Source organism: Agelaius phoeniceus, chromosome 15 (genome assembly GCF_051311805.1).
Source record: "Agelaius phoeniceus isolate bAgePho1 chromosome 15, bAgePho1.hap1, whole genome shotgun sequence".
Taxonomy (NCBI): domain Eukaryota; kingdom Metazoa; phylum Chordata; class Aves; order Passeriformes; family Icteridae; genus Agelaius; species Agelaius phoeniceus.
In genome coordinates this window covers 9,848,205-9,875,466 of record NC_135279.1, presented here as the reverse complement: position 1 = coordinate 9,875,466, position 27,262 = coordinate 9,848,205, and the positions used below count along the sequence as shown (strand labels likewise).

The 27,262-nt window shown below is 46.3% G+C and overlaps 1 protein-coding gene across 6 annotated transcripts in view; it reads left to right on the top strand.

Moving 5' to 3' along the window:
- The window catches only part of TCF7 (transcription factor 7), a 73,215-nt gene that overhangs the window by 23,975 nt on the left and 21,978 nt on the right, over positions 1 to 27,262 (top strand). For all 6 annotated transcript variants that reach the window (XM_077186435.1, XM_054642838.2, XM_077186436.1 and 3 more), the window contains exon 4: positions 26,758 to 26,890. In XM_077186435.1, the coding sequence (XP_077042550.1) occupies positions 26,758 to 26,890 (133 nt within the window). The remainder of the gene's footprint in view (positions 1 to 26,757; positions 26,891 to 27,262) is intronic.

The following is a 27,262-nucleotide window of genomic DNA, read 5'->3' as shown; positions in this document are numbered from 1 at the left end:
AAATTAGCTTGTGAATTCTCTGCTTCCTCACATGCTCAACACCTCCACCTCTGACAGATGTGGAAAAAGCCTTTTATCATTACACATCCAAAATGTTCCCAGGCAGTGACCCTGGTGCACCCCATTGCTGTGGCAGGACATGGTTTTCCAGACATTGCAGACTGGCCCTTGGGAGGGGACCTCATCCACAGACAGAGTGGTGAAAGCTAAATCCCAGTCCCAAAGACATTTTAGGACCTTTGTGGTATCAAAAGGGAGCATTTTTCTTGCATGTTTTGAATTTGAGAATCCTAAGGCATGATTCATGTGGTCTGGGAGCTGGCAGGGCTTGCAGTGCAGATGCACCAGGAGCCTGGAATCTGCTGTGCTCCAAGTGTGGGCAGCTAGGTCATCACACCAAGTGAAATCTTGCTTTGGAAAGTTGGGGGCACCTTCGTCCCCCCAGTTTGACTCCATCTGCATTTCACATGAGGCTTTTCTTGCTTGATCACTCATGGGTTTCTGTCATTTCGTCAGTACTGAACTTCCACAATAAAAGCAAATTAATTCTGCTTAATCAACTCCCAAATCTATAATCTCTAGGTCATGAAGGAAATGGTAAAATCTCATGGAACTGGTAAAATCTCATGTCCTGCTGTTGGAGCCAGCCAGGCTGCTGCAAAGGCCTGCAAGCAACTCTGGACAGCATCATTCAGAAAGTCTTACATCTTCATCTTATTCTGCTTGAATTTCTTCATTTACTTGTTGGAATCATTGGCTGCACTTGGCTTCCTACATTTTTGTTTTGCCATGTGTGTAATGCTGCCCATGTCTCTTTGCAGATTAGGTGAAGGAAAATGAGTTATGCTTATTTCTGTGTGTTAGGTGTTTTTTCATGAGCACTGCCCTATGCAAAACAAGCAATATAATTCTTTAATGTTTTCTTTAATCCTGACTCTAATCCAGTCTCCCTAGTTCCGCCTGAGTTCCATGTGAGCGTAGCTTTCTTCAGCATACATTTTTTTCTTCATTGTTGAAGAAAAAGTTTCTTGCTAAAGAGGTAGACAGTTCTAGATCAGTGTATCCTTTTTTTGGTTGCTCACTGTACATTTTTTGAATCCAGGCCAGCCATGGTGATGAGGACCTCAGCCCCAGCAACAGGCTACTGTTAGGATTACAGAGCCCACACTTCCAGGGACAATGACTCTTGAAAAGGCATTGCAAGGGCATCACAGCAGGGTGCTGTCATTGCCAACTCCACACTTTTCAATCTGTGCCACTTGGGCACATGAGGACTTGTGGCCCAGTGCCAAGCTGTCATTGGGGTACAACCATGGGTTGGGGTTGAAAGAGTCCAAGAGCCTACAGCTCCAGGATCAGCCTGCAAGGGAGATCACAGCAGGACCACAACATTGCTGCTCCTACATCTTTCTGATCTGGAAAAGGCAGAAATCATAAAATTGGTTTGGGTGAGGGTTGGGGTTGAGAGAGTCCAAGAGCCGACAGCTCCAGGGACAGTGGGGCTGGAAAAGGCTGCCAAGGTGATCACAGCAGGGCCACAACATTGCTGCTGCTACATCTTCTGACCTGGACCAGCCATGGGAATGGGGACCTCAGCCCAGGACAAGCTGCCATCAGAGAGTTAGGGCTGAGAGAGGGAAATAGCCTCGAGCTCCCTGGACACTTGGCCTGGAAAACTCATGCCAGGAGGACCATAGCAAAGCCACAGCACTGCTGCCTCCACACCTTTGAGATTAGGGCCATGCATGGGGCTGGGCATCTCAGCTGCAGCCCTAAGCTTGCTGAAAGTTTGGTGTGAACAAAAAGAAAATTCTGAAAGGAATTGAAAACAATTAAAGGGAATAAAATGAAATGGAGTGTAGTGAAATGAGCCAAAACTTAATGAAATGATTTTCATTGAAATCTTGAGATTTCATTTCCTTTCATTAAATGAAGAATTTTTACTTCATGAAAAGTAATGAAAGGAGAAATGGAGGAATTAAATGAAATGAAAAGTCAGGAAAGGAAATACAGTGAAATGTATTTTCTGTCAATTCAATTCTCTACCCTTCCCTTGGTGTTAGGGGCAATGGTGGGGCTGAGATTCTCTGAGATTCTCTGGCCAATTCTGGTCATCAGAATTTGACTCTGAAGGCCACCACAGAATTCCTTGAAGAAGAAAACTTCCATGCTCTGCTGGTCCTGTCTGATTTCAGGACAACAAATGTAAGGCAAAATATTTTACTGCAGATACCAAAAGTTTTAAAGTCACGAAACAAGCTTGCATTTAAAAGGAAGAGTTGCTAAATTCAACACATATAATTGATGCATAATTTGAAGTAATAGCTTTGCAGGAGTGTCTGCATAGAATCTGACCTATATATTCCTTAGAATTGGTGACCATGTGGAGGAAGGAGAGAGCTTGACCCAGCTTGACATTCAGATCCCAGAGAAAGGTTGCATGACTAATACTGAAAAAACAGCCATATAATTTCAGTCTTGGAATTGCATCATGAACTCACAGGCTGACAACCATGGAACCCAATATGGGCATTTTCCGGAGTCACTTCCTGATGCTCATCCACCTGAATTAAGACAAAGGAGTTAATTGCTTTCTTTTTGGAAAGCAGCTCTCCTCTTAAACACTTTGCCATGTTAAGAGCACCCCTTCTGCAGCTGAGGAGGATTTCAGATGTACTCACACTTGCCAGGTGGTGGTGATCCAGCCTTTTCAAAATGCCTCTACATAAAATTATCCCAATCCCACAAACCACTCAGTATTATTTCATTGATGTTCTGCTGGCAAAGAGGCCTCTAAGGCTTTAGAGACTTGAATGGAGGCAGGTGCCTTTTTTATCCTCCAGCCTTCCCAGAAAATCTAGTGATGCTGTGGGATTTCCCCAGTCCTCAAAGGAATTCCCTCCTTGGGGGAAGGTAGAGGTTAGAGTGGCAGTGTGGGTATTTGTTTGAATCTTCCTGGGGCAGAGGATTGCCATCAAAACACAAATTTCCAGTGCATCCTTCTCCTGCATCCCTATGCCACCTGGGTGCTGAGTCCTCATTCCCTGGGAGCATCTCTGGGCCACTCTGTCCTCTCCATTTTCCCCTTCTTTGCTCACTGGCAGCAGACAGATCACACATGGAGGGAGGAGGTGCAGCAGTACAGTGAGTGCCTGTGAAACAGGGAGTTAATCCAATGACCCCTGGGTACCAAACTCCCAAGGGAGCCCATGAGGTTGGTGCCTCAGGACAGCAGCATCCTTGGGTACCACTCTGGAGCTCCATTATTCCCACAGCTTCTCCTGTTGCCCTGCCTTGTAACTCAGCAAATTCTTGATCAGCTTTAAGGAAAGGGCTGTTCTATATCAACTGTGTCAATCTCTGTTTCACATGTGTGGAAGTGTCCTGACTCCCATTTGCAGCACAAGTGGCTGTTGGGTTCATCACTTCAGCTGAAGCATGGAGGGTGCTATTTAGGGTGACTCACTGGGGTGCACTGCTCTGCCCCTTGGGGCATTTGGTTAGGACATAACACATTCTGGGAACACTGGATCAGGAGAGAACAGAAAAGCAGCAAAGTGTTGCTACTCTGATACGTTTTTTTAAAATTCAGTTCCTTAAATGATGAGCAGAGCATGCCAAGAGCTACTGGGTGTTGCTCTCTGCTTTCCTGCTCCCTTAGCAGGCTCAGAGATTTGGATTTTCCCTTGCAACAAGAATGGGTGGAATGAGCTGAAAAGGAGGGAGTCAGCTCTGTTGCCTGATGGAGAGAGCCTGGGTGGTGTCCTCAGGTGCTGGGGCCACCAGCAGCAATGGAGATCCAGAGAGCTGCTGGGTCACCCAAAAACATGCCCAGAGAGAGGGAGGGGAGAAGCTTGAGCTGCTGTAATCACAGGTAGGAGTGGAAATGTCTGGAACTGATCCATCAGTGAGCAGTGAGCCACTCCTTGGAAAGACTGGGAATGATTTCTGTCCCCTCACAGCAAATGTGTGCTGATCTGGTCTTGGACAGTGCTTTCTTTTTCAGTCTGGCTAATATACTCAGGACACGTTTAGAAAGAAATTTATATAAAAATCTCTCTTCGTGTTTCATTTCCAAGCTACCACACATGGATTTACTTGTGAATAATGGATGAGTCAGCAGGGTATAATGCTCATTACTCAGTGAGTACGCAGGGAGGTACTTGGAGCAGTGGCAAGGGCTGGGTGAATCCCAAATTCATCCTGTCCCTGGATGCTGGGCATTGTTGCCTGGAGCTGCCACACTGCTGATGCTGCAGAAGCTGGGACAAGGAATTCAGCTCGTTTTCTCCTAATTTTTTAGTTAATTTCTGTTGAGGTGAACTAAGCCTGTGACATGTCATGGAGTACAAGCCAATGATGAAGTCTAATTTCTGCATCTTCTGCCTTCCCCTGCTGTTTGTGGAAGGGAGGTAACAAGTGACGTTGGACAGCCACAAACTTTTAAATGAGGATTACATTGCCTCCAAAGAATGCAGGCAGGCAAGACTCGGTGGTGCAACTTTCCAAAGAAAAGCCTGTCAGCCAGTGCTAATGAGAGTATCTGGTCATTCACAACTGGATTAATCTTCTTTTCCCCCAGTGAAATGCTTCTGTTTAAAGCACCTGCTAAAAAGGGAGCCATATAATGAAGAGTCTGGGTGGTAAAAAATGGTCTTAGAGCCCTGGGTTTGCTTCCCATTCTTCAGGTAATGTATAGAGCAAATAAAAGGCTCCCATAACATGGGAAATCAGGAAAAGGAATAAGAAATTAGGATCTGGACAGCCTGAAATACCCAGCCTGCAGAATCTTGTGCTGCTGATTGCATGGAAAAGAAGAGTGATAATTGAACCAGAGAGACTGAATTTAGGAACAGAGCAGAATAAATTAATGTGGGGTCCTGGAGGGTGATTATCCCTGCTCCCATGCCTGAGAACACCTGGGCTTGTCCTGTATCACAGGGAGGCACAGAGGGAGGGTGGTGAGGGATGAGCTTCTCCTTCTGCTCAGAATACAGTTTAGACCAACCCTAGCCAGACCAGAAAGACAACATGGCATGGAAATCAAAACACAGGCTCCTATTTCTCTAATGGTGTTCACAGGATACAGTGGGGCCAGCATGAGGTTTTTTTGTTTGTGGTCAAGAACTTTCTTTTTTCTAACGTGAGACACTTTGGGGCTGAGGGTTTCAAATGAAAAAGGATTCAGCTCATGCAGAAGTTGCATGTTTGCAAATACAGTGCTATGAGTTTAAACCCTGTGTGGCTTACCATGGAAAATACAGACATGGTGTTTTTCACCTGAACTTGGCTACACACAGACCAAAGACAGAGGAGACCGTGTAGCTAAAGCAGTCAAGAATTTCAGATGTGAAACCAAAATTAACTTCCTTGTTGTGCACACAAATACAGATAGACACACACACACCTGCCCAGGCTGCTGTAGGGTGATGTCCTGGTGCCATTTAGGCTTGCAGAGCAGTCAGATTGTAGTGAGCAGCTGTGTGTGTGTCAGCAGAGGCTGAGCAGAGCCCCAGCCCCCCGAGCCATGGAAGGAAGATTATTGCTGGGAAGGACGCTGGGCTGGGAGGGAGTCAGCCCTCATGGACGTGACCTCAGCAATATTCCATGCATACCTGGACACATGTTCAGCATCTGTTTAGCCCTGAGGATGCAGGCACTGGCACAGGCTGTCCAGAGAAGCTGTATCTGCCTCATCCCTGGAAGTGTTCAAGGCAAGGTTGGATGGGACTTGGAGTAAGCTGGTCTAGGGGAAAGTGTCCCTGCCCATGGCAGGGCTTGGGACTGGTTGAGCTTTAAGGTCTCTTCCAACCCAAATCTTTCTAGGATTCTACAAATCTTTGTAAGGACGTTCAAGTCTTTCTTTTATTTGTAAGTGTATGAAAATCTTCCTTGCTTTTGCTCATACAAGACCCGTGTGTTTCAGCATCTCATATGGATGACACATCTTCCCAGCTTGGAGGTGGCAGGGCATGGCCCTTCACTGGAGCTGAGCGAGACAGGAAGGATTACTGGTGTGCAGAACTCATTTAGGCTGGCCCTGCTCTGCTTCCAAGCAGGCTGAGGATTAAGATGCAAGTAGCAACACCCAAAAACACAAAGAGGCTCCAGAGTCCTTTCATGCCTTGTTTCTTGGCAGCATAGTTACAGCTGCTGCCTGTTTTCCAGTGACTCGTGCCTGTGAAAGGAAAGCCAGGATGTGAATCTTCATGGGTTTATTTGTTTGCTGCCCAATAAGTCAGGGGGAAAATTATGGTACACCACATTTATAATGCATCATCTGAAATGGATCGTTTCCACCTTTGGACTGGGGGAAAAAAGAGACCTCCCACTACAGGTCTGTGCAAAGGACCCTTGTATGTGTTTATCATCATGCATTAATGGGGTGGCTGACAGAACTCCCACATCCATAAATTCCTTTTACTTTTGATTTCTCCTGCAGTGTTAAAGGTTTACAGTCTGTAACACAAAACATGTGGGTTTCACAGGTCAGTCAGCCTGCTCTGGAGGAAACAGATTTTGGGTGTAGTTTCTCATTCTCATTTACTCCTCGTATTCTTCATTAGCACTAAGGCCCAGAATGAACTGGCTGCAGAACACCAGTGGGAGGGGAAAGCCAAGATGTGATCATCTTCCACATGGCGACAATTTTGTGAGGATTTGGCAGTTTAGCAAAAAAGTGAGATCTGGTTTTTGAGTTGGAATAGGATATGTTTTAAGAGTGAAGGTTTGGGCTGGTGGAGACCAAAAGCTGGAAGTGAGCCTGGGAACAAGGACAGAGCAATGATCTGCATGGGGGTTAGGGCTGTTGGGAGACACTGGATAGGAAGGGAAAATTTTAGGGCTAAGATTTATCTGAGAAAAGCCCTGAGACAGTGTAGCTGCTTAGGGATTCATGATCTGGACATGATACACTGTTCAATTGGCACTTACCAACTGAGCTCTACCTACTGCCTTGAGCCTTGGCCATCAGTGCCTTGCTGGCTGTGGTTGGAAGCATGGCCCAGGGGCACTCAGCAGTTCTCATGTTGTTTTAGTGATGCCTTAGTACAATCTCAGTGGTTTCTCCTGGTTCAGGCCCTAACCCTAAATTCAATGTCAGCCCAGCCCTAGGAACCTCTCCCAGTTCCCAGACTAAATGAAATGGCTGCAGATGTGGCAGCAGAGTCCACCATATAATCTGCTGGATTCAAACTCTAACCCTGACCTAAACCTCAGCCTGTTCACTGCTCCAGTGACTCCTGGTGACTCCAGATTTCGCAGGAGTCACAGATTCACTCACCATGAGCTTTCCATTTCAGTGCTGTCTCCCCCAAATCCCTTTATTATCCTAGCCCATCAGTGTCTTTTGGACCTTCCAAAGTCACACAGCCTGACCAGTTCCAGAAGAAAATTATCTCCAAGAGCTCCCTCTTCTCTCCCCATACTTTGCTCACCTGCCTCCACTGAATCTTCTCACAACCCAAATTTATCTGGTCTTCCTGACCTGACTTATGATCCTAACACCTACTTCAGCCTCAGTGCCATTGTTCTCCCCTTGCCTAATACTAATCCTAACCAAAACTCTCACCCAAGGCACAAAGATGGAAGCTATATAACCTGCCTTAAATCCAGGTGGACCTGCTAGAATGCTTTTTTTGGGTAGAAACTACACTGAGATCCAGAGTCCCATCAGATGGGACTGGAGTTGGGACCAAGGTTAATATTGTTCTCCAAATGAACTTTAGGATTTAGTTTAGGCTCATGTTTCACAGGACCCATGAGCTAGGAAAAAATGGGAAAGTGATGACACTTTCAGTGTCATATCTCCAGTCCCTAGTGCTGGTTACACAAGTGAGTAGGTGAGGAGTGTCCTGCCCCAGATTTCCCTGCTGGCTCTCACAGGGATAAAACAAACACAGGTACTGTAGGTGCATGGTCTGACAAAAGTCTTCCTTGGAAAAAACAGACTTCAAGGAAGAGATGTCATCACTGAGAGATGACTGGGCTGGAACAATTTCCTCAATCAACCTGTAAATAAAATGTTAAATAAAATGTTTGACATTTTATTTAACAGCAGCTCCTTGCACAGTGGTGCAAGGATCTATTTCTGAGGAAATTCTTCTGAATTCCAGAAGAGATCAAGATACTTTGAGAAGGGACTGTATCCAATAATAACTCTCAACTTCACAAATAAGTCTTTGATCTCTTCTGTTTCATGACTCCACATTGCTTTTGAAAGACAGCTGAAACTTCAACCCCCACAGTAAAATTCAGCTTTTTTTTGTTTTATCCTGTTTACAACAAACACAGGCAGGTGGCAGGTCCTGGTGGTGTGATGAGTGTGAGGGGATGACCTTCCCTTCATTGCAGCTCAGTGACAAATAAGAGAGAGAGAGAGGAATAGAATAGAATAGAATAGAATAGAATAGAATAGAATAGAATAGAATAGAATAGAATAGAAATTTCAGTTGGGAGGAGTATGACAGCTACTCCTGTTTTACATGTAACAAGAGGGCTTGGGATTTATGTGATCAACAGTTCAAAAGCTTTCAGAAGAGAAGTTCCCGGCTGTTTGCATGCTTGCTCACAACTGAATGCAAAGCAACTTGAGGCCAAAGTCCATGCCAAATGCATCCCCCAGTGTTGCAGACCACCCCTGCCAAAGCTGTGTGAGGATGAGCTGCTCCATTGCAGCCCCGTGCTGAGTGACAGTCACCCGGTGGCACGGGGACAGCTGGCCATCTGTGCACCTCTCCAGGGAGGAGCACACAGCTGTGAGCACATCTTTTCTCATTTGATGCATCACATGTGAAAGGAGGAGGCTGGAATTCCAAGCTGGCCCCACTGTGCCTGTGTCCACAGGGGAGCAAAGCCACATACCCCAAAGTTAGTTCAGTGAAGCAGTCTCAGGTTTTTCTGTTGATTTCCATTCAGACTTCCAAAGGTACTTTTTCTTTTCTCTATGTTTTATAAAGCATTGCATACACCTACTTTCAGCTATAAATAAGAAATAATCGTGTGCATTTAACACTTATTAAAATTCTTTTTAAATTTATATGCAAACGAGGAGCAGCCACAGGCTGCTGGCAGGTTGCCGATAAAGCCCTTTGTTCTGCAAGGATTCTACACCACTGATGAGGCAGATAAATTTGTCTTCAGTGCCATAGTCTTGTCTTTGCTCTGAATCTTTTTTATAACTACTGGAAGGTGTAGGTTGAGAAATGCTGGTTTGATTAGCTGGGCTTGTGGTTGGTCCCTTTTCATGCCAAAATCATTTAAGTGTTCCAGACATGGCATACACCCATGGAATCTACAAATATATCTCTCCCCAGTGCGTCATAATTCCTGGGGTAGTAAGTGATGAATCATCAGGATCGAATGTGAAGATAAGCTAATTAGCATTAATCAGAGCTCCTGCCTGAGGTGGGAAAATGCTAGGTGAGCAGTCTGTTAGCTGCCATCTAACTTATTTAATTGTTTTATTTTCATTTCTTTCAGTTTTACAAATCAGACTCTTCAAAGCTTCTAAGCTCACAGACTGGTACTCTTTGGTGACATGAAAAATTTAGCAGCCTTTTCATGTCCTTCAGTCTCCATTCTACCCTGATCTCACCCATCATCTCACTTCTTGCATTGCCTGGAAGTCCTCAGATGGTGGCTGGGTTGTGCTGTGGCATGGGATGGCTGCTGGGCTTGGAGGTTTCTCCCTGCAAGGAATCTGCCTGTAGCCCCCTCCTGCTAAAATCATTAAGTGACTATCTCCAGAATTTAAATTAACTCTTACCTTGTTTCAATATGACAGAATAGAGATCCCATCAGGTGTAAGTGGTGATGAGAAGTAGTTCCCTTATGTAAAGTAGTTGTGGTATCAGGCTATGCTCTCTTCTTTCTACTCAAGGCAATAACTTTTTCTTTGAAATCTTTAAAATTATTTTGCAGAATTTCTCTTCTAGTAATGTACCTTCTAAGAAAAAATCCCAAGCAGCTGGGATGACTGTAAATACTTCCCAATGTGTCCTTACCCTGGCTGGGGCAGGGCTGTTGTAATCAGAGTTCAAGTCTGTGGTGCAGGAACACGAGGAATTCAGTCCTAACAGAAAGATGCCATCAAACACCACCCTCCATGAGTGCTGGCCCATTTGTTTATGGATTGTTTATGGCAAATTCTTTTACCTATTGGCATCTGCAGCCTGCCTCTGGATTTTGAAATGCATTGGCTTTGGTGGTGTGTCTCCTCACACCTCAGGTTTGGTAGTGGGAATCCCATTACAAAGGGAACTAGGATTCTGAATTATCCACTAGCATAAAGATAAATAGCTTTCAGGGAGACCCATGAGGAATTATTTTAAAGATGCTTATTATTTTAAAGGGCACCCAATGAGCAGCATGGCACCTTGGGGCACCTGGGACTGTCCTGCAGTCCTGATAGCCCACAGTCCCTCATGGTCACAGAACACAAAATGGTTTGGGTAGGAAGGGATCTTAAAAATCATCTCGTTCCAGCTCTCCTGCCATGGGCAAAAACACCTTCCACTAGGCCAGCTTGCTCCAAGCCCCATCCCACCTGGCATTGACATGATGTGGCACAGCCTCTCCTCCATGGAACAGCTTGTGGGCTCCATGGGAAACAGCACCCAGCAGTGGCAGCCCTGCTGGGACATGGGGAATGTGTGCCAGCCCACCCCCAGGGCAAGGAAAAGGGAAACATTTGCCAGTTTGTGGGCTCAGAGTCCTGCAGTACTCCGGTCGTGTGGTCCTTTGCTGCAGTGGCCAATGCCTTTCTCTGCCACCCAGACAGAACTGAGGTTATCTATCTTTCCTTGAAACTGCTGGAGATCTGCCATGGGAAATGCCTTTCTTTGATCTGGATTTTGCCATGATCCTGTAACTTATAATTACACTAACTCTTCCATTCCAGTGAAACCCGCCCCTTCCTTTCTTACCCATGGCACATGGGATTTTTGGAGAAACCACTGAGACTTGCAGAGCAGCTCCATAGGCTGCTGGGGTGGGTTTTACCTCTTGAGTTTGCTCAGATGTAGCAGAATTACTCTTTTTCACCTACATACTGTTCCACAGCTCTGTACTGAGTTGGAGGAAAAAATTCCATAATAAAACCAAAAGTGCAGGAGCACATAGTTGCTTCCTTTATTATGGTGAATAAAGTCACCTAGGCCAGCTGAGAAGGTTTGTAGCCACCAGCAGATGTCATTGCAGCCAGCACAGCGTGGCACATGTCAGGTGAGAACAGAGGCACTGCAGGTATTCAAATAATACCCAGTGGAGAATGAAAATAAAAAAATAAATCATGTAATTGCTGATTGCCATGTAGCTCATTCTTAGATCAGTGGTAGCTCATTTGTAGTAGATAAACATGAGGAATTAAATCCCACACTACAATTTGTTTTCTGCTGAATAATTAAGATTTATTAGTTCCAAGCACAAATTATAGTAATTTAAAATACTAATACTTTTTTAAAATGGAACATGCATGTGGATTTTGTTTAGTGGGAGTAGTTGGGTCCTGATAACCTAACAAGCCTGAGGATTAATGAGGAGGGCTGGTAAGGGGCAGATCCACCCCATGCTCCAGTGCTGCCTCCCATGCTGGGCTCTCTGAGGAGAGGTTGAAACTGGGTGAGCTTTGAGGTCCCTTCCCACCCAAACCATCCCAAGATCGTTTGATTCTGTGATTCCATGGTGCAGGAGAGCCTTGGCATGCATGTTTGGGCATGTTTGCCTGGACTTTCGTGTGTGTGCACGTATTTATGCCCTCGCTAACCTAAGTTTTTAATGCTCACAGATTTCTGTGCTAGTGGCTACAGAGTGGTAGACAGTACTCCTCTTGAAATCAGTGGCAAACTTTGCTGTCATAAAGACAAAATAATGAAAAATGCTCATTAGCCTCTGTATCTGAGTAATTTCCCCACTCCCCTTCTTTCTCTGGGGTCAGCCAACAAACAGACAGAGAAAATCCCTGAGCTGTAAGACCTTGGTCAGTCACTGGTAGTTATTATTATGCCATTGCATCAAATCTATAGAAATATTTTATGTAAAATTTCCTGTTACAAACAATATTTACTGTTTGCTTGCTGAAGACCACAAGCAGAACTGAGTCTGCAGAGCTCCATCTTTTTCAGATTCAGGAGATAACAAGTCTCTACCCTGAAATACACTTTACAGTTAAGAAATGCAACTTCTGTTAAACTACTGATCCAAATATAGCCTTGTACACACAAAAGACAGTCAGGCCAAGGCAGATGGATGTGATGATAAGAGAGATGGACTAAAGGCAGAGTTTTATGGCTGGTCTCCTCGCAACACAATGAACAAGTATTTATCTTGTGGGAAACTCTGGCTCTTCTACTACTACAGTCTGTGGGAAACTCTGGCTCTTATACAGTCACTGATGAGGCTGCACCTCAGATTCTGTTTAGTGTTGAGTTTGGGGCCCTCACTCCAAGACAGACGTTGAGATGCTGGAGAGTTTGCAGAGAAGGGCAGTGGAGTGGGGAAGGGTCCAGAGCGCAAGTGTTATGAGGAGAGGGGCTAGGGGGGCTGATCCTGGACAAAAGGAGGCACCTCCTTGCTTTCTACAGCTCCCTGATGGGAGGGTGGAGCCAGGTAGGGATCCATCTCTTCTCCCAATAACAAGTGATAGGACAAGAGGAAGCAGCCTCAAGTTGTGGAAGGGAAAGTTACATTTAATATTGGGAAAAAATATCTGCCAAAATGGTTGTCAAGCCCTGGAAGAGGCTGCCCAAGGCACTCAGGGTGGAGTCATCATTCCTGGAGGGATTTAACATGTAAATGTAGCACTTGGGGACATGGTTTAGTGGTGGCCTTGGAAGTGCTGGGTTAACATTTGGACTCGATGATCTTAGGAGGCTTTTCCAACATAAACGATTCTGTGATTCAAGACCCGAATGAACACCTGCCAGCACTGGAGATAATGTTGTGTTCTTGGCCTTCGATGAGATAAGGCAGTGGGGAAACTTCATTGACTTTGGCACAGGCTGTATCTTATTTTCAGTTCCATGAATCTAAATTGTTAATCTTTTGCTAAAAGTGTTTGGAGGTGCCCCAAACACTTCAGCTGGGGACACACAGAGTTCACCTGTTCTGAGATGGTTTTTCCTTAGGAATCCCATCAACTGGGTCTCAGCTCAGCTTGGGGATTTATTTCTTCAGAAAGTCCTAAAATAGAGGAGAGAGCCAGCCAGAGAATTAAAGGGAAGATGTTATATTAAGCATGTGTTTTAAGAAGAAATTTCTTTATCTGTGTAGCACCTCACTTAAAACTGAGAGTTATAAAAAAGTGTAATTCTCTGTAATCCATAGGATTTTTACCTTTTGCATTCTAAGGAGCTTAGATGATGGCCAGAAGATAGATGGGCTTATTTTTTAATTGCAAACTTCACTGGGAAGAATGTAAATCCTAACCCAATGGCAATAGTGTTTTAATTGTTTTTTTTCAGCAAATGTACAATCCATGGGTAATGAAAAGAACTTTTACTACAAAAAATGCAATACTAATATAAGATTTAATCATGTGACAGTGTCCTGAAGCAAGGAATCTTTTGCCTGTGTATCATTGTCCTGGTGGAAAGAAGAGTTTTTCATTCCCAGATTCTTTTAAAAGCACATGTGGGACACATGGACTTCCTGCTCAAGCTCTAAATAATACCTAAGCTTAAAAATGTCACTATAGGCATGTGGAGGTTGTATGCATACAGGTGTGGTAGATGTTTTGGGGTTTTTTAGTATAATCAATGTTCTCTGTAATCTCTGTTCCATCATTCAGCAAATACAGCTGTCAGTTACTGTAATAGATCAGAGACCATGACAAGTAAGTTTAAAAAAAAAAAAAAAATCTGTGTTACAAAATGACCTGCAGTTAAATAGCTGATCTCTGGTGCTGGTTGAGTTAGTTAATTATCTGGTTGGGAAAAAATCTATGCCAGAAGCTTCATGTTATCATCCATTCTTCCTTCTTCTTGAATTTTTTTTTCTTTTTCTTTTCATCTGTGTGTAAATGCTGGGGCAGTTGTGGATCTGTTTGCATTTCATGGAAGCAGCTGGCATTTTGGTGGCACCATGGTGGCATCACTGGGGGCTGCTGGTGCAGGCAGACCTGGCACCTGTGACGTACTGGGATGTGCTGGGACACAGCAGCTGCTTGCATATCAGCCACCCTGGTCCCTGCTTCCCGTGGGACTGACTCCATACACACCCTTCTGTTTGCTCAGTTCTGCTTTGTTTAACTTTTCTGGAAAACCTTTTCCATGGAGCGCCGTGTCGCGGCTGACCTCGGGGCAGGGCGAGCTCCCAGGGCAGGCTGTGTTGGAAAACAAGTCTGACCTCAGCCAGCAGAGTTGGTACTTTAACATTTTTGCCCTTTGCCACCTCTGTGAAATGGTGATAGCTCACTCTGGGGTGATGGGAGCAGACACTTCCCTGGGGCTGCTTTCCCCAGTCAGGGTCAGGCCACCAGGACCCTCTCTGTGGTCAGCCAGGGGGACAGCCCAGCAGAAGATTGCTCTTGCAAATGTCACCAGAGATGAGAATCAAAGAAAGGGTTGGGATGAACGTGGCTTATATCTGGGTCTTCTGCCTCCTGGGAAGGTGAGTGCATCCACCAGGACTCTGTCATGCACTTAATCTTCTCCCAGCAAAACTGTGGTGAAGTTTGGTGCAGCCTATGAAAGAGTTGTGGATTTTCTGAGAAAAGTAAATAATGTGGCTTAAAATTCCTGGCCCCATGCAGTTCTGGAGCAGGTGGTAAGCTCCTCAGGAAGAACTGCATCATTAGAACCCTACTGAGCCCTCACAGGTTTGCTCCTGTTGCTGCTTGTATTCCCATGAACCCCGAATTCAAAGCAAAACCAAGTTGAAAGAGAAAAGTTTCATCAGTTATTTTTCTCATCAAAACCATATGAAATTTTGACTTTCTTATTTTTTCAGCATGAAGCCTTTCATCAGTCCTGCCTTGTGAAAGGATGATTAGCCAGTGTTAAAATGAAATCCAAGACTGGGAACATTGTGAGTGGTCTCTGGTTTCGAAGTGACAATTTTTCACATCTGACCTTACCAGGTCATTCCTGGGCCATTGCTGACAATCACTTTCATAACACCGTAGCCAATAACTGATGGGAACTCTTGGTAAAAATATGTTGAGAAGCCAGCCTAGCCATTGCAGGATTCATTTATTATTTTTATTTCAGCATAAAAAATAAAGTTTGCTGCATTTATTAATAGGCCAAGTCATAATCTCCCATTGTGGCACCTCCTGGCACTGTATTTGGCTGTATTTGGAAAATGAGACTTTCATCCAGGCCCTGAAGTTTGGAAACCAGCTCTCTCCAAGCTGCTTTCCATACTGAGACACAAAGATGAAAATAATCTCATGACCATCCACTCCTGTAGTAAAATCTTGTGCAATTAAATCTATGAATCTCAATACCTGAAAAACAGGATTTGATGACACATGACAAGAGCTGAGTTAAAATATGTATGACTTAGTACCAGCACAGTGGGTAATCTTTATCATCACGAGTGCGGAGAAGATGAAATCAAGGCATGGGGTGGGGATGCACAGCACCAGAGTTACCTCATATATTCCCACCCCTTACTGAACTTCAGTTCTGAAAATGAGCCCCAGAAGTATTTCTGAATAGACAATATTATTTTTTTTTAATGGAAAAAGATCTGTAAGGATGCTTTGTATGGAGTCAGGGGTTGCTGTGGTGCTTAGTGCATCACATCTCTCCTGGTTTGCTAACTCATTACCTGGCTTGTTGTGAGCAATTAGGAGATTGAGGCAGCAAAGCTGTATGCTCCCCTTCAGTCTGAGTCCAGCTCACAGGGTCAGACCTCTCCATCCTAAATTTCACCCAGGAGCCTCTTCCCCATGCTGCTGAGGCTACCAGGATTAGTTGTCAAGCATTTAAACTGCTCCTTGTTTTACGTCTTATAGGAGGTAACATTTAAGGAACTTCTAGAAGTCAAGTGGCAGGACAAGATTAATTAGGATTCCTTTCTAATCCTAATTACAATGATATTTGCTTCCCACGATAGGAGTTGTTCATTATCATATGTATAAGTTTGTTTCTTTAGTCTGTCTGCTTCCCTATCCCCAACAAAAAAAAAAGGTTAAATAATATTTAATATGTTTTTGCAGTCATTAAAAAAAATCAACTCTTTTTAATCTGGTAAAAACATCAGATGGGCAGAGGAGAAACCCATTCAATTCCCTATTAATTTCCCTTGCTCTCTAATTATATGCAAATCCACCAAGCCCAGGTTTTAATTCAGCTGCTCGCATTAAGAGATCAGAGGAAGATTCAAAATGGGAAAGCAGAGTTTGACGTGTCATCGGGGGCTCGTACGAATTTGACTGGAAGATAAATTCCACATTTTAATTAAAATGTTTATTCCGCTCTGCACAATAATGCTTGCTTGCTTTCAGAGGAAAAAAAGGGTATTAAGCATTAAAGGAACTAATTCCTCCTATCGAGAAAATTAGGATTTCTCCCAGGCAGACACAGGGTATCATCCAGGATTAGCGGCTGTAGCATTCTTTGTAAACATGTCACCCTTGAAAGTGAGCAACAAGGAAAGCTGCTATCGCCTCGCTGCTGCAGGGTGTCCACAGAGCATCCCTTTGGCTCCAGAGGGGATTATCTTCCCTCCATGGCCCCCACAGAGCCATTTATCTGAAAACTGGGAGCTAAATGTGAGTCAGATTAGGATAATGTGGGGGTGGCAGCGGGCAGCTCGCCTCTCTCCGTGCCAGCATCACCAGGGGGGTTTGGGGTCCCTGTGGGGAGGGATGGTTGGCAGCACCAGTGCTGGGGTGGGACTGACATCTGTCCCCACTCTGGGCTGGAATGATGATGTAGAGGGGTCTGGGACAGACCCTGGGGAAGGCTCAGAGCAGCCATGGTTCATTCCTTCCTGGCCATCCATGCTGGAAATGTGCTTGACATTTGTATAAATTTGAAGGGATTTTGCCAGAGTAGAGAAATGTGCACTCAAGGAGGATGATAATCTTACATATCATCATCCCTGGTTGTTTTGACTTGTCTGTTACTGGATTGTGGCATGGGCTTGGACATGGCCACCTCTGACATGGTAAAACGCCTTCCTTTGGTGTCATCTCACACTGTGAGTGTGTGGCCTTGGCCATGGATGCCATGGGAGAAAGCTCCCTCTGGACAAGTCAGCAGCATTACAGTACCTATTTATTATTCCTGTTATTACTGTTATTTTTTCACAGCATTGTCAGCAAATTGGGGATTTCAGACGGTGTGAGAAACTTGGGTTTGTTGTCTGTTTCTTTCAGCCAGTGATGTTGTCAGGGAGTGAGATCTCCCTTGAAGCTGAGCTATGAGACTAGCAGATTTCAAAAATGGGAGGAGAGGAGAGGGAGAAGGAGAGGGAGAGGGAGAGGGAGAGGAGAGGAAAAAGGTGAAAAGAAAATAGGGACTGTAGTGCTTGCCAGGAAGGGCTGACAACTGTCCCTTCCCAAGCCTATAGACAAGGGGCAAACATGCTGTGATAGATCTCCTGTCCAGGTCCTGGTGTGACGGGGTGGCACCAGCAGGATGGTGTCACCCATGGTGGCCTTGCATCCTGGCACTGCTGTGATGTGGAGGGGCAGGTTTCACCCCTCTGATGTTTGGTTAATCGAAACGTCTTAAATCACATCAGTATTTTTGAGGGGTTGTGTTTTGTAAACTCCCACACACACTTTCAAGTACATGGGCTGGTTTTGTATTTGTTATAAATGGAAAGAAAAAACACAGCCAGCAGCCAGGACCCCTCTCCTCACACCCAGGGATTCTGTAAGCAAACATTTGCCTCCAGAAAACTGCACAATACTGGCACCTGGAGGGTTCTTGTTGCTGGCAGATGGCCCCAGAAATCTTGCAGGTTTTTCCATCTGCTGCTGCAAGCACATCCCTGGAGAGGAGGGATCTTAGAATCACAGAATGGTTTGGGCTGGAAGGGACCTTAAGGGCCATCTCATTCCACCTCCACTGCCATGGGCAGGGACACCATCCATTAGACCAGGTTGCTGCAAGCCCCACCCATCCTGGCCTGGAACATTTCTGGGGTGTGGGGCAGCCACAATTTCTCTGGGAAACTGGTGCCAATGCCTCACCACCCTCAGAGGGAATAATTTCTTCCCAATATCTAGGGATGTGACAGCCAGATGCCAAAGCCTGCTCAGTTCAGATCCAGCACGGAGCTGGGGCTGGGGTTTGCAAATGGCTTTTCAAAACAGGAGAAAATCCTTGAAACGAGCAGCAAAAGGGATCACAACACAGCTCTCACAGTTCAGACCATCAGTGTTTCACCAAACCTTTGCACCCTGAGGTTTGGCTGGCCCTGGTGCTGCCAGGCAGTGGAGAATGACACTCCTGCTCCTTTGGGAAATGATGTCTCAAGCCTGCCCACAGGGCAAGCCTTGCCTCTGTGACATATTTTTGTTCTGCTTTCCTCCCTTGCCCTCTTGGACATTTTCCTGATTAATTCTGGGTACTGGACCAGCTGCTTGCCTTTGAGAAATGGAGTGAAATAAAGGAGGTCAGATACTATCAGCCTCCACAGGTCAAATGGGAGCCTTTGCATTCACAGCCTCAAGCGTTACCGGTAACTCCAGGGTTTGCAAGTTCTGATTCAAATTCTCAGAACCACAGGGCATGATGGGGACAGAGATTTTTATTTTTTTTTTCTGTGTAGCCCAGAACACCAGAGAGCCAATAACCAGGGATGGATGTTTCAGAACAAGCTGGGGGTTGATGCAGCCCCAGAATTAAATTGCCCTGTCTTTTGGGCAGTTTTTGGGCAATAGCAGGGGTTTGGTGCTGCAGCGCAGCCCCTGGGTTATATTGCCCCAGCATTTTGGTTCCATGAAGCCAAATGGCACCTCTGCCTTTTGTGGCTGTGGCACACTGGAGGGGGGTTGCTATACCCTCCTGAGCAAATGCTTTGAACATCACAGCAGGAGCATTTCCCAAGCAAGGCAGCATTGCATGAGGGCACTTTTTTGCAGGTTTGAGGCATCTGGAGTGAGGTGGATGGAACTGTAAACATTGTGTGGTGATGTCTAAATTGCATTTTTTTGAGGCTTCCACCTCTCTGGTATGTGGTGTAGCTGCCTCCACACTTGTCCCCTGTCACCCTAAGAGAGCAACCTCTGAGAGGGACTTTTCATCTTTATTTTTCCATACCTTTTTTAATTTTTAAATTTTCAGGAAGAACCACCTACATCTTTCTCTTAGAAGATAAATACTTGAGAAGTGAAACAGCTCTTCCTGTGCCCGTAAATGGTGAAAAACTCAGCTCATTTCCCCTGCAGAGTTTGACTGAAAAATAATAACCATTATTGCTTAAAACCAGAAACCAGCAGCAGCACTGAGAAATTTTGGAAGGTTTTTAAGTTCTTTCCCTGTATTTCCCCCATTGCTGTAAGTGTTCAAAGGCATATTGGATGGGGCCCTGAGCAGCATGGGCTAGCGGGTGGTACTTATCTGCCTTTGGCAGGGAGTTGTAACTATTATCTTTAAGGGCCCTTCCAGCCCAAACTGTTCTGTGATTCTGTGATTTGTCCCCATCCTGTCTGGAGCTTGGTCACCCTCTGAGAGCTGGGACACAGAAGGTGTGAAATGCCAGGGAACTTGTTCTCTGATGCACATCCCACTCACAGGGGAATCAGGATCAAGGGAGATGAGTTTGGCCACTGAGGCAAGCACATCCCCTGGAATGTGCAAAGAAGATCAGGGCTACCCAGGTGCCTCATCAGCATTTACAAAGCAGAGCTGGATCTTAAAGAAGCTGAAAGAAATCAGGGAGAAAGGGAAGAGTGGGGAAATGAATGCTCCGTCAACCACAGAATGTAGAGTGCAGGGGTAAAAACCAGAGTGAGGGTAATGTTTGGATGAAAACCTGAGCCAAGATAGCATTTTCCTCTGTGTGTGATGTCTCTTAAACCAACCAGCTCTTTGTTGCAATTCATATGCAGAATTGATGCAAGAATTAATAACTGGAAATTATTCCATTCCTCTCCATCTGACTGCTGCTCATAAGCATGTCAGGGCCAGCCAGAGGTGCGGTGCACAGGGCAGTGGGACTCTTCTGGTCTTGGGGATGGGGTCTGTGGAGGAACCCTTTGTTGTGCTGAGGGTAAGAGCCAGATTCAGCTCTCTGTGCCTCAGCCAAACTGGTTGACCTGGGCAGTGTCCAGGAAGATGCTGCTGCTGCAGCCAAAATTTGTCTCTGCTGGAGGGGTGCAGGGCTGGGTGAGAGCAGTGCCCGAGCATGGGTGGCTTTAACTTTCCCTGTTTCCTCTGCGGCAGCGGGCTGGGGCGCTGGGACTGCAGCAAAAGTGAGAAAAGAGAAAAAAGTGTGCTGAGCTGAGAAATGAGTCAGTGCTGCCTTTGCCTGCGGGCTGTGAGGGCTCCGGGCCGGCGCGAGCAGCCAGCGCCACAAACGGCCTGCAGTGGGTCCTGGGGGATTCTGTGATCACAGCCAGTGCCACAAACGGCCTGCAGTGGGTCCTGAGGGATTCTGTGATCACAGCCAGTGCCACAAACAGCCTGCAGTGGGTCCTGGGGGATTCTCTGATCACAGCCAGCGCCACAAACGGCCTGCAGTGGGTCCTGAGGGGTCTCTGATCACAGCCAGTGCCACAAACGGCCTGCAGTGGGTCCTGGGGGATCCCTGATCACAGCCAGCGCCACAAACGTCCTGCAGTGGATCCTGAGGGATCCTTCATCACTGCCAGCGCCACAAACGGCCTGCAGTGGGTCCTGAGGGATCTCTGATCACAGCCAGTGCCACAAACGGCCTGCAGTGGGTCCTGGGGGATTCTCTGATCACAGCCAGTGCCACAAACGGCCTGCAGTGGGTCCTGGGGGATTCTCTGATCACAGCCAGTGCCACAGGTCTGCAGTGGGTCCTGGGGGGATCTCTGATCACAGCATCTCCTGCTGCAGGAGCCAAGGTGTCTGCTGACAGTCTGGGGCCCTGAGCTGGGAGGTGTCACCAGAACTTAGAGTGTGCAGAGCTGGCTTTGAGTCATGGGCTCTGGGCCCCAGTGTCCCAGGTGAGAGCATTCCCCTGGAAGCCCTCCTGGCATCTGATGCTGTGGGATGTGCCTAATAATGTCCTTAATCATCAGTCACTGGATGGTTTGGGTTGGAAGGAACCTTAGAGATCATCCAGTTCTAACCCACCTGCCATGGGCAGAGACACCTTCCACTGGACCAGGCTGCCCAGGGCCTCATCCAAGCTGGATTCATGTCCCTGATCCATCCATCCCTCATGATTTGCTAATTTGGATTGATTGGAGGATAAAGAGCAAAAGGCACAGTGCCCCTGGTCACAGGTAGCTTCCCCAGCAGCAGTGCATGCTTGGGTGCAGCCTGACCTTATACCTCTTTCTGTGGCACGATGACTAATTTTGCAGTGAAGAGGAATTAATTCCTCATTGAATCAGCAGCAGCAAACCTTGGTAGGTTTTGTTTGTCACAGCCAGCACATCGACTCATCTCACTCTCTCTGAGAAGTGATGTCAAAGCAAACACGGATGGGGCAACTCGGGGCTGGACTGCAGCCTGCAGCTCCTGTGCTGCACCTAGGCACCCACGCAGGGCAAGGGAGCACAGAGACCTGCTCAGAGCTCAGCCTGACATCTGAGCTGAGAACAGCCCTGGGGGATGCTCCCAGCAGCCAGACACAGAGCTCAGCCAGTGACACACAGGGCTCTGGGACTGCCAAAACCCCGCTCTGCCATGGTGGTGATGGCCACCAGCATGGCACAGCTGCCAGCCCCAGCTCCCTTCCCTTGGCCAGGCCCTTTGCTACACACAGGCCACTGCTGGGCTAGCCCACAGCTCTTCATTTCTCTGTCTTTGGGGCTGGCAACGTGGGAAAATTTGAAAGTGATGTGAGTAATTTCACCTGACTGCGGCTCAGCTCCCCAGCGAGGCTGGAAACCACAGCGCTTGCCCTGGCCACCAGCTCCTGCTGCTCCTGCTGCTCCTGCTCCCTGCAGCCTGCTCCAGCCTTCCTCAGCACAGCCAGGGTCATGGGGCCACCAGCTCCAAGGGTCACAGAGGGGTTGTGGGAAGATTGTGGGACCTTTCTCTCCCTGCAGGCTCCTGTGCACCCATGCATGGACAGTGGCTCCCCCAGTGCAGGGTTTTCCAGCAGTTTGAGCTCTTGGGATGCTGGCTGATGTTCTGGGAGCTGTGGTTTGTGCAAGGCAGGCAGCACCCCGGTATCCTCCATGGGGAGCACAGCACCACTTGAAGTCACATCCCCAAAGGAAATTTAACAGTATATAAAATTAACATTTTTCACTATTGGAAGGGGCAGTAGAGTTAAACTGCTTTATTTTAGTTCTGAATTGTCTTCTACCAGAAAATTAATTAAAGTCATTCCCATCTATAAAAACAGCAGTGGAGCCCAGCACTGGTGGGATGTTGGGATCCTCAGCAGCTCCCAGGCAGTGTGGTGTGACCACCTCTGCTTTTAATAGCTGTATTCAGTTGTAGCAAAGAATACTTTTCACAGGTTACAAAACATCCTCCTTTTTTTTCATTTGCTTCTTTTCCTAAACTGATCCAAGCAGGAAAAAAAAATTCTTTTTTTTTTTTTTCTAGAATATTTTCAGAGTTAAAAACTCAAAGAGTTTTACCAGCCATTTTTTACCAGGAAATTTTTTAGTTTGATCATATCACTCAAATTTTGACTTTTGGCCTTCTGTGCTACAGTTTTCTAAGGTTAGCTTTAAAGTTTAACAGAAAAATCATCCATCAAACCAGCAAAGTAAAACTACTCATTTTTAGCATGTCATGACTAAATAGATAAGTCTTTAAAACATTAATTAAAATACTTGCTAACACAAGGTGCTTTCCAGAAAATGTTGATTATAATCTCATACCATTCTCTAGTCAAAACCCCACATTTTGATTAAAATCATTTATAGTTCTGATCAAGCAGCAGCATCCCAGCAGCTTGTATGACCCCACTGCTTCCTGTGGCCAGAGCATGTGTGATGGAGAATGGGAGCAAAGGCAATGGATCCTGAGCCTGATGAGGCTCCTTGGAGCCCAAATACACTGAAACTGCAGTGGTGAGGGTGATCCTCATATGCAGGATCCACTGGGTTTGCATGTGCTCAGAGGACAGAGAGTTTTCTGTCTGGCCTTCAGATCCCATCACAATCACACACCCAGGCTTCTCTGTGGGATTCTTCTCTTCTCACACCCATCTCTGACTGGGGAAATCTAATTTTGCCTTGCCAACAATTAATCTTTCTTAATAATTAATGCTACTGTCTTTTCTTTTTGCTCCTCCAATTACCTCTAGTTATTAAACACATCTTGGCTTCAAGGAGGGATCTTCTTCCCTCAGTAGCATTGGGTTTTTCAGTCATTTTCAGGGGGGTTGATAGGATGGTTGGTGCTGGGAGGGGATGCACTGCAGCATACAGGGGAGGAGGGGACAGTGCTCACATGGGAGCTGGGCACTCAGCAGAGCTGCAATTTAGCAAATTTGAGAGAGGGGGAAAAGGCCTTCAGGGTTGCAAACCCCATCCTGTGCTCCATCCCCTCTGGAAATGCCATTCTGCAGTTGCTGTAAATGTGTTCCCTCATTTCTGCACGAGGTTGTGGCTGCACAGCTCGTTCCCCAGTCTGTCCTCAAGGGGCTGTGCTGGAAGAAGTGAGGCAAAGCTGTCCTTGGAGCCCCTTCAGGTCCCCCCATGGCTGCTGAAGGACAGGAGGTGACGCATTGATGTTGGGGCCATGATGTTTGGCACCAGCAGTGTTATTTTTGGTGGTTGGGTAGTGAGCAGCTCTGTCACTGCAGCTCTGGGCTGTGTTGAAACCCAGGAGACAAAATGAGATGCTTTACCAAACCACAGCACAGCCCCTGTGATGTCCTGAGCAGCAGCACCCACTGTCCTCCCAGGGGACCTTCTGAGGGAACACCAAACCACTGCCCTGTGTCAATTCAATCCTCCTGGGAGAAAACATTTACATCAGGGCAACTTTATGGCATAAAACATTGTCAGTTGCTAAGTCCTGGCTTTGAAAAGCCTCTTCAAGGTTCATGTGCTACAGCTGATTTGCAGGAGCACAATCTAGACCTTGCAAAAAAAAGGGGAATTGATCCCATTTCTCTGGGATATGGATTTCTGTAAGCCAGGTATGGTTTCACAGTGCAGCTGGGGAAGACCAGGAGCTGCAGTCATGGCCATGGGCCGCAACCATTGGCAGCTGCAGTCTTTGAACCAGGATCAACATGGAGTTTTTCTCTATTTCTCCATGTTTTTGTGCAGCATTTCCTTCTTCCCTTAGTTTTGGGAGATGGAGTCCTGTAACAAACTCCCTAATGGAGGAAGTGGATAGGGGGATAAATAGCCCTTTGCAGAAATTTTTTGTCTCCTTGCTGGCCATCCTTTCCCTCCAGATCTTTATGGCTTTAGGGAGTAGAGAAGTTTTTGAATGAGGCAAGGCCAATGTAGAAGGGTCATGGGGAAGCTCTCCTTACTGGGGCAGCATGTTGTTTTCCATCTGAACTGATGGAAAAACTGAGTAATTGAGCTGCAAGTCTTGTTGTACCACCAGGTTACTACTGAACCATTGAATCTCAGAATGGTTTTGATTGGAAGAGACCTTAAAAATCATCTCCTTCCAATCCCCTGTCTCCTGCCATTGCTCTGAAAGTTGTTCACAGTCATCAGGCAGTGAGGCTGGCTGCTGAATGATGCTGTGCTTGGATCAAGCATGAGGCAAATGGGAAAGAAAGATCTGCCCTACTTTGAACAGAAGTGCTTGAGTTGAGGTTTTCAAAACAGCTCAACATTGAGCTTGTTCTGCTCCAGTGTCATGTTAGAATGTACACGTAGAATTGCATATCCCTCATTTAGGCTTTGTGGCTCTTAAATAAGCTAAACCATAGCTAATTTTAGAAATATCACTGAAAAGCTCTTCTTCATCTCATTTCATGGCTGAGAATAGAAAGAGCTCAGAGCTCCAAACATGTGTTTAACTAAGCAGGAACCAGCCCAGTGCTGGTCTGAGTGGGAAAACCACATAACCCATGGTCCTGCTGCAGGACAGGAATGTGCCACACCAGTTTGTGCTGGAAAGGGGGATTACATTCCCAGTACTCCACTGTGTGCAGTAAATCTACACCTGTTAAGCACCAGGAATTAGGGTTTTCATTCATTCTCAAATGCAAACCTGCGTGCCTCTTGGTTTTTATTTGCATGAGCAAACCTTTGTGGGAAAGGCAGATGTAAAGCAGCGTCTCCATCAGTCTGTTTTCTTTTCCGCTTCATGGGTTTCCTCCTCAGAGCAGGGATGCAAAACACAGGACTTGCCTAGGGCTCCCAGTTCACTTGGAGCAACCAGGATGGGCCCAGGACAGGTTGATCAGAGCCACTGTGTGTTTCTGTGCCTCCCTCACCAAAGCCAGCCAGAGCTTTGTGCTCATTCTGCCTGAGCAAAATCATTACCAAAATGGAAAGCATCAGTGAATTGAGTCCAGGGATCCTAAATGACTTGTCAAAAGTCACACAGCAAATCATCTGTAGATATCCTGATGAGACTGATGAAAACTGGCTGGCATCCCCAGCTCCTAGCCCCTGGAGAGCTGTCTGACCTGCTCCATTCCCAAACTGACCCTGTTCTGGAGTGTTGTTAGTCCTGGTTTCTTTTGTGGATTTATCTGGGACAAATCCTAACATTCCACCACCAAGATGAAGTCAGTTTGGATTTAAAGGCAGCCATGGGCGAAACTGGGCATGTAGGAAACAGCTCGAGACGCTCGAGGCGAGGAGGCTGCGTAGATGGCAGAGTGTGAGTGTGTGAGTGTCTGTGTGTGCTCCTTGCTGCTGTGCAGCTCTTCCAAACAGCTTCCCCTCTCTCTGCTCCAACACACAGGAGGACTTCCTGTTGTGTTCACCAAAAAGGGCATTTTCCAAGGTGTTGGGCTCTGACAGCCACGCTGCACATAACCAGGAGCAGCTACAAGAGGAAACAGATTTTTATTTGCTTACTTTTCCTGGATTTTTTGCATCTCCAGCATTACCTCAGCTCCCTCTGCTCCTTCTCCAGCACTGGAGCTCAGTCCAACAGGGATTTCAGCCCAAGGGCTAACTGGTGACCGTGTCCTGTTTTCAAAGACATTACCCTTCGTGTTTAACGGTGGCCTTGGTAGTGCTGGATTAATGGCTGGACTTTATGATCTCTATAAAGTCTGTTCCAGCCTAAATGATTCTGTGATCCTGTGTCTGTCCTTGCATGACAGCCCTGATTAAGAAAGCCCAAACATGACTTTCACAGTGAATATGAAGGATTCACTGTGAAAGTCCAGATTTAGATCCTGTGGTAGTCCAGGACAGAGAACAAGAGCTTTGCATTGGGTAACTTGGAGCATTCATCCTGGAGTAAAAGATACTAGAATTGAATGGAAAAAAAAAGTTCTGAACTCTGAAAACTTCAAGCTGGTTTGATCTGTTTTCCACTTATCCAAGAAATCATCTCCAGCTGTTTTCCCTCCTTGGTTTATGGATTGGGTTTTGGGTTTTTTTGCAGGATGCTGCAGTGTTTGTTTAGTAATTTGTTTAGTGTTTGTGTAGTGTTTTTAGCTATTCCCAGCCTTGTTGCCAACATCAGGACTGCAGAGGGCACTGGCTGTCCTTGCTGGTGGATCCTGATGACTCCTGGGTCTTTCTGTGGTTGTGTCTTGCAGTCCAACAAAGTTCCCGTGGTGCAGCCGTCGCACGGAGTGCACCCGCTCACCCCGCTCATCCCCTACAGCAACGAGCACTTCAGCCACGGCTCCCACTCCCCCCACCTGCCTGCTGACATCAACCAGAAACAAGGTAAGGCCACCACTGGGACCTCTGTGCTGGGAGGGGGGCTCAGCTGGAGACCACTGAGGCCAGCACCTTCCTGTTCCCAAATCAATGAGAAAAATCAGCACCTTTGGTCAGCTTAGCAGGAGGAGATTATTTTTAGTTTATTGGCAATGTTTGTGATCTGGCTGTGAGCAGTTTGATACCAAAAGTGCCAGCCCTGCTGATGGAGTGTGCTCAGTTCTCTGTACAAGCTGTCCTGCACCTTGAGACCACACCAGAGCCTGCACGATAATGCACAACAGTCAACCAGAAAATGGAAAGTAATCTTTCCTTTGACTCATACCCAAACTGTTGTCTAGTTGTCATTTTGAGAAAATAAATACTTGAAACAGGAAA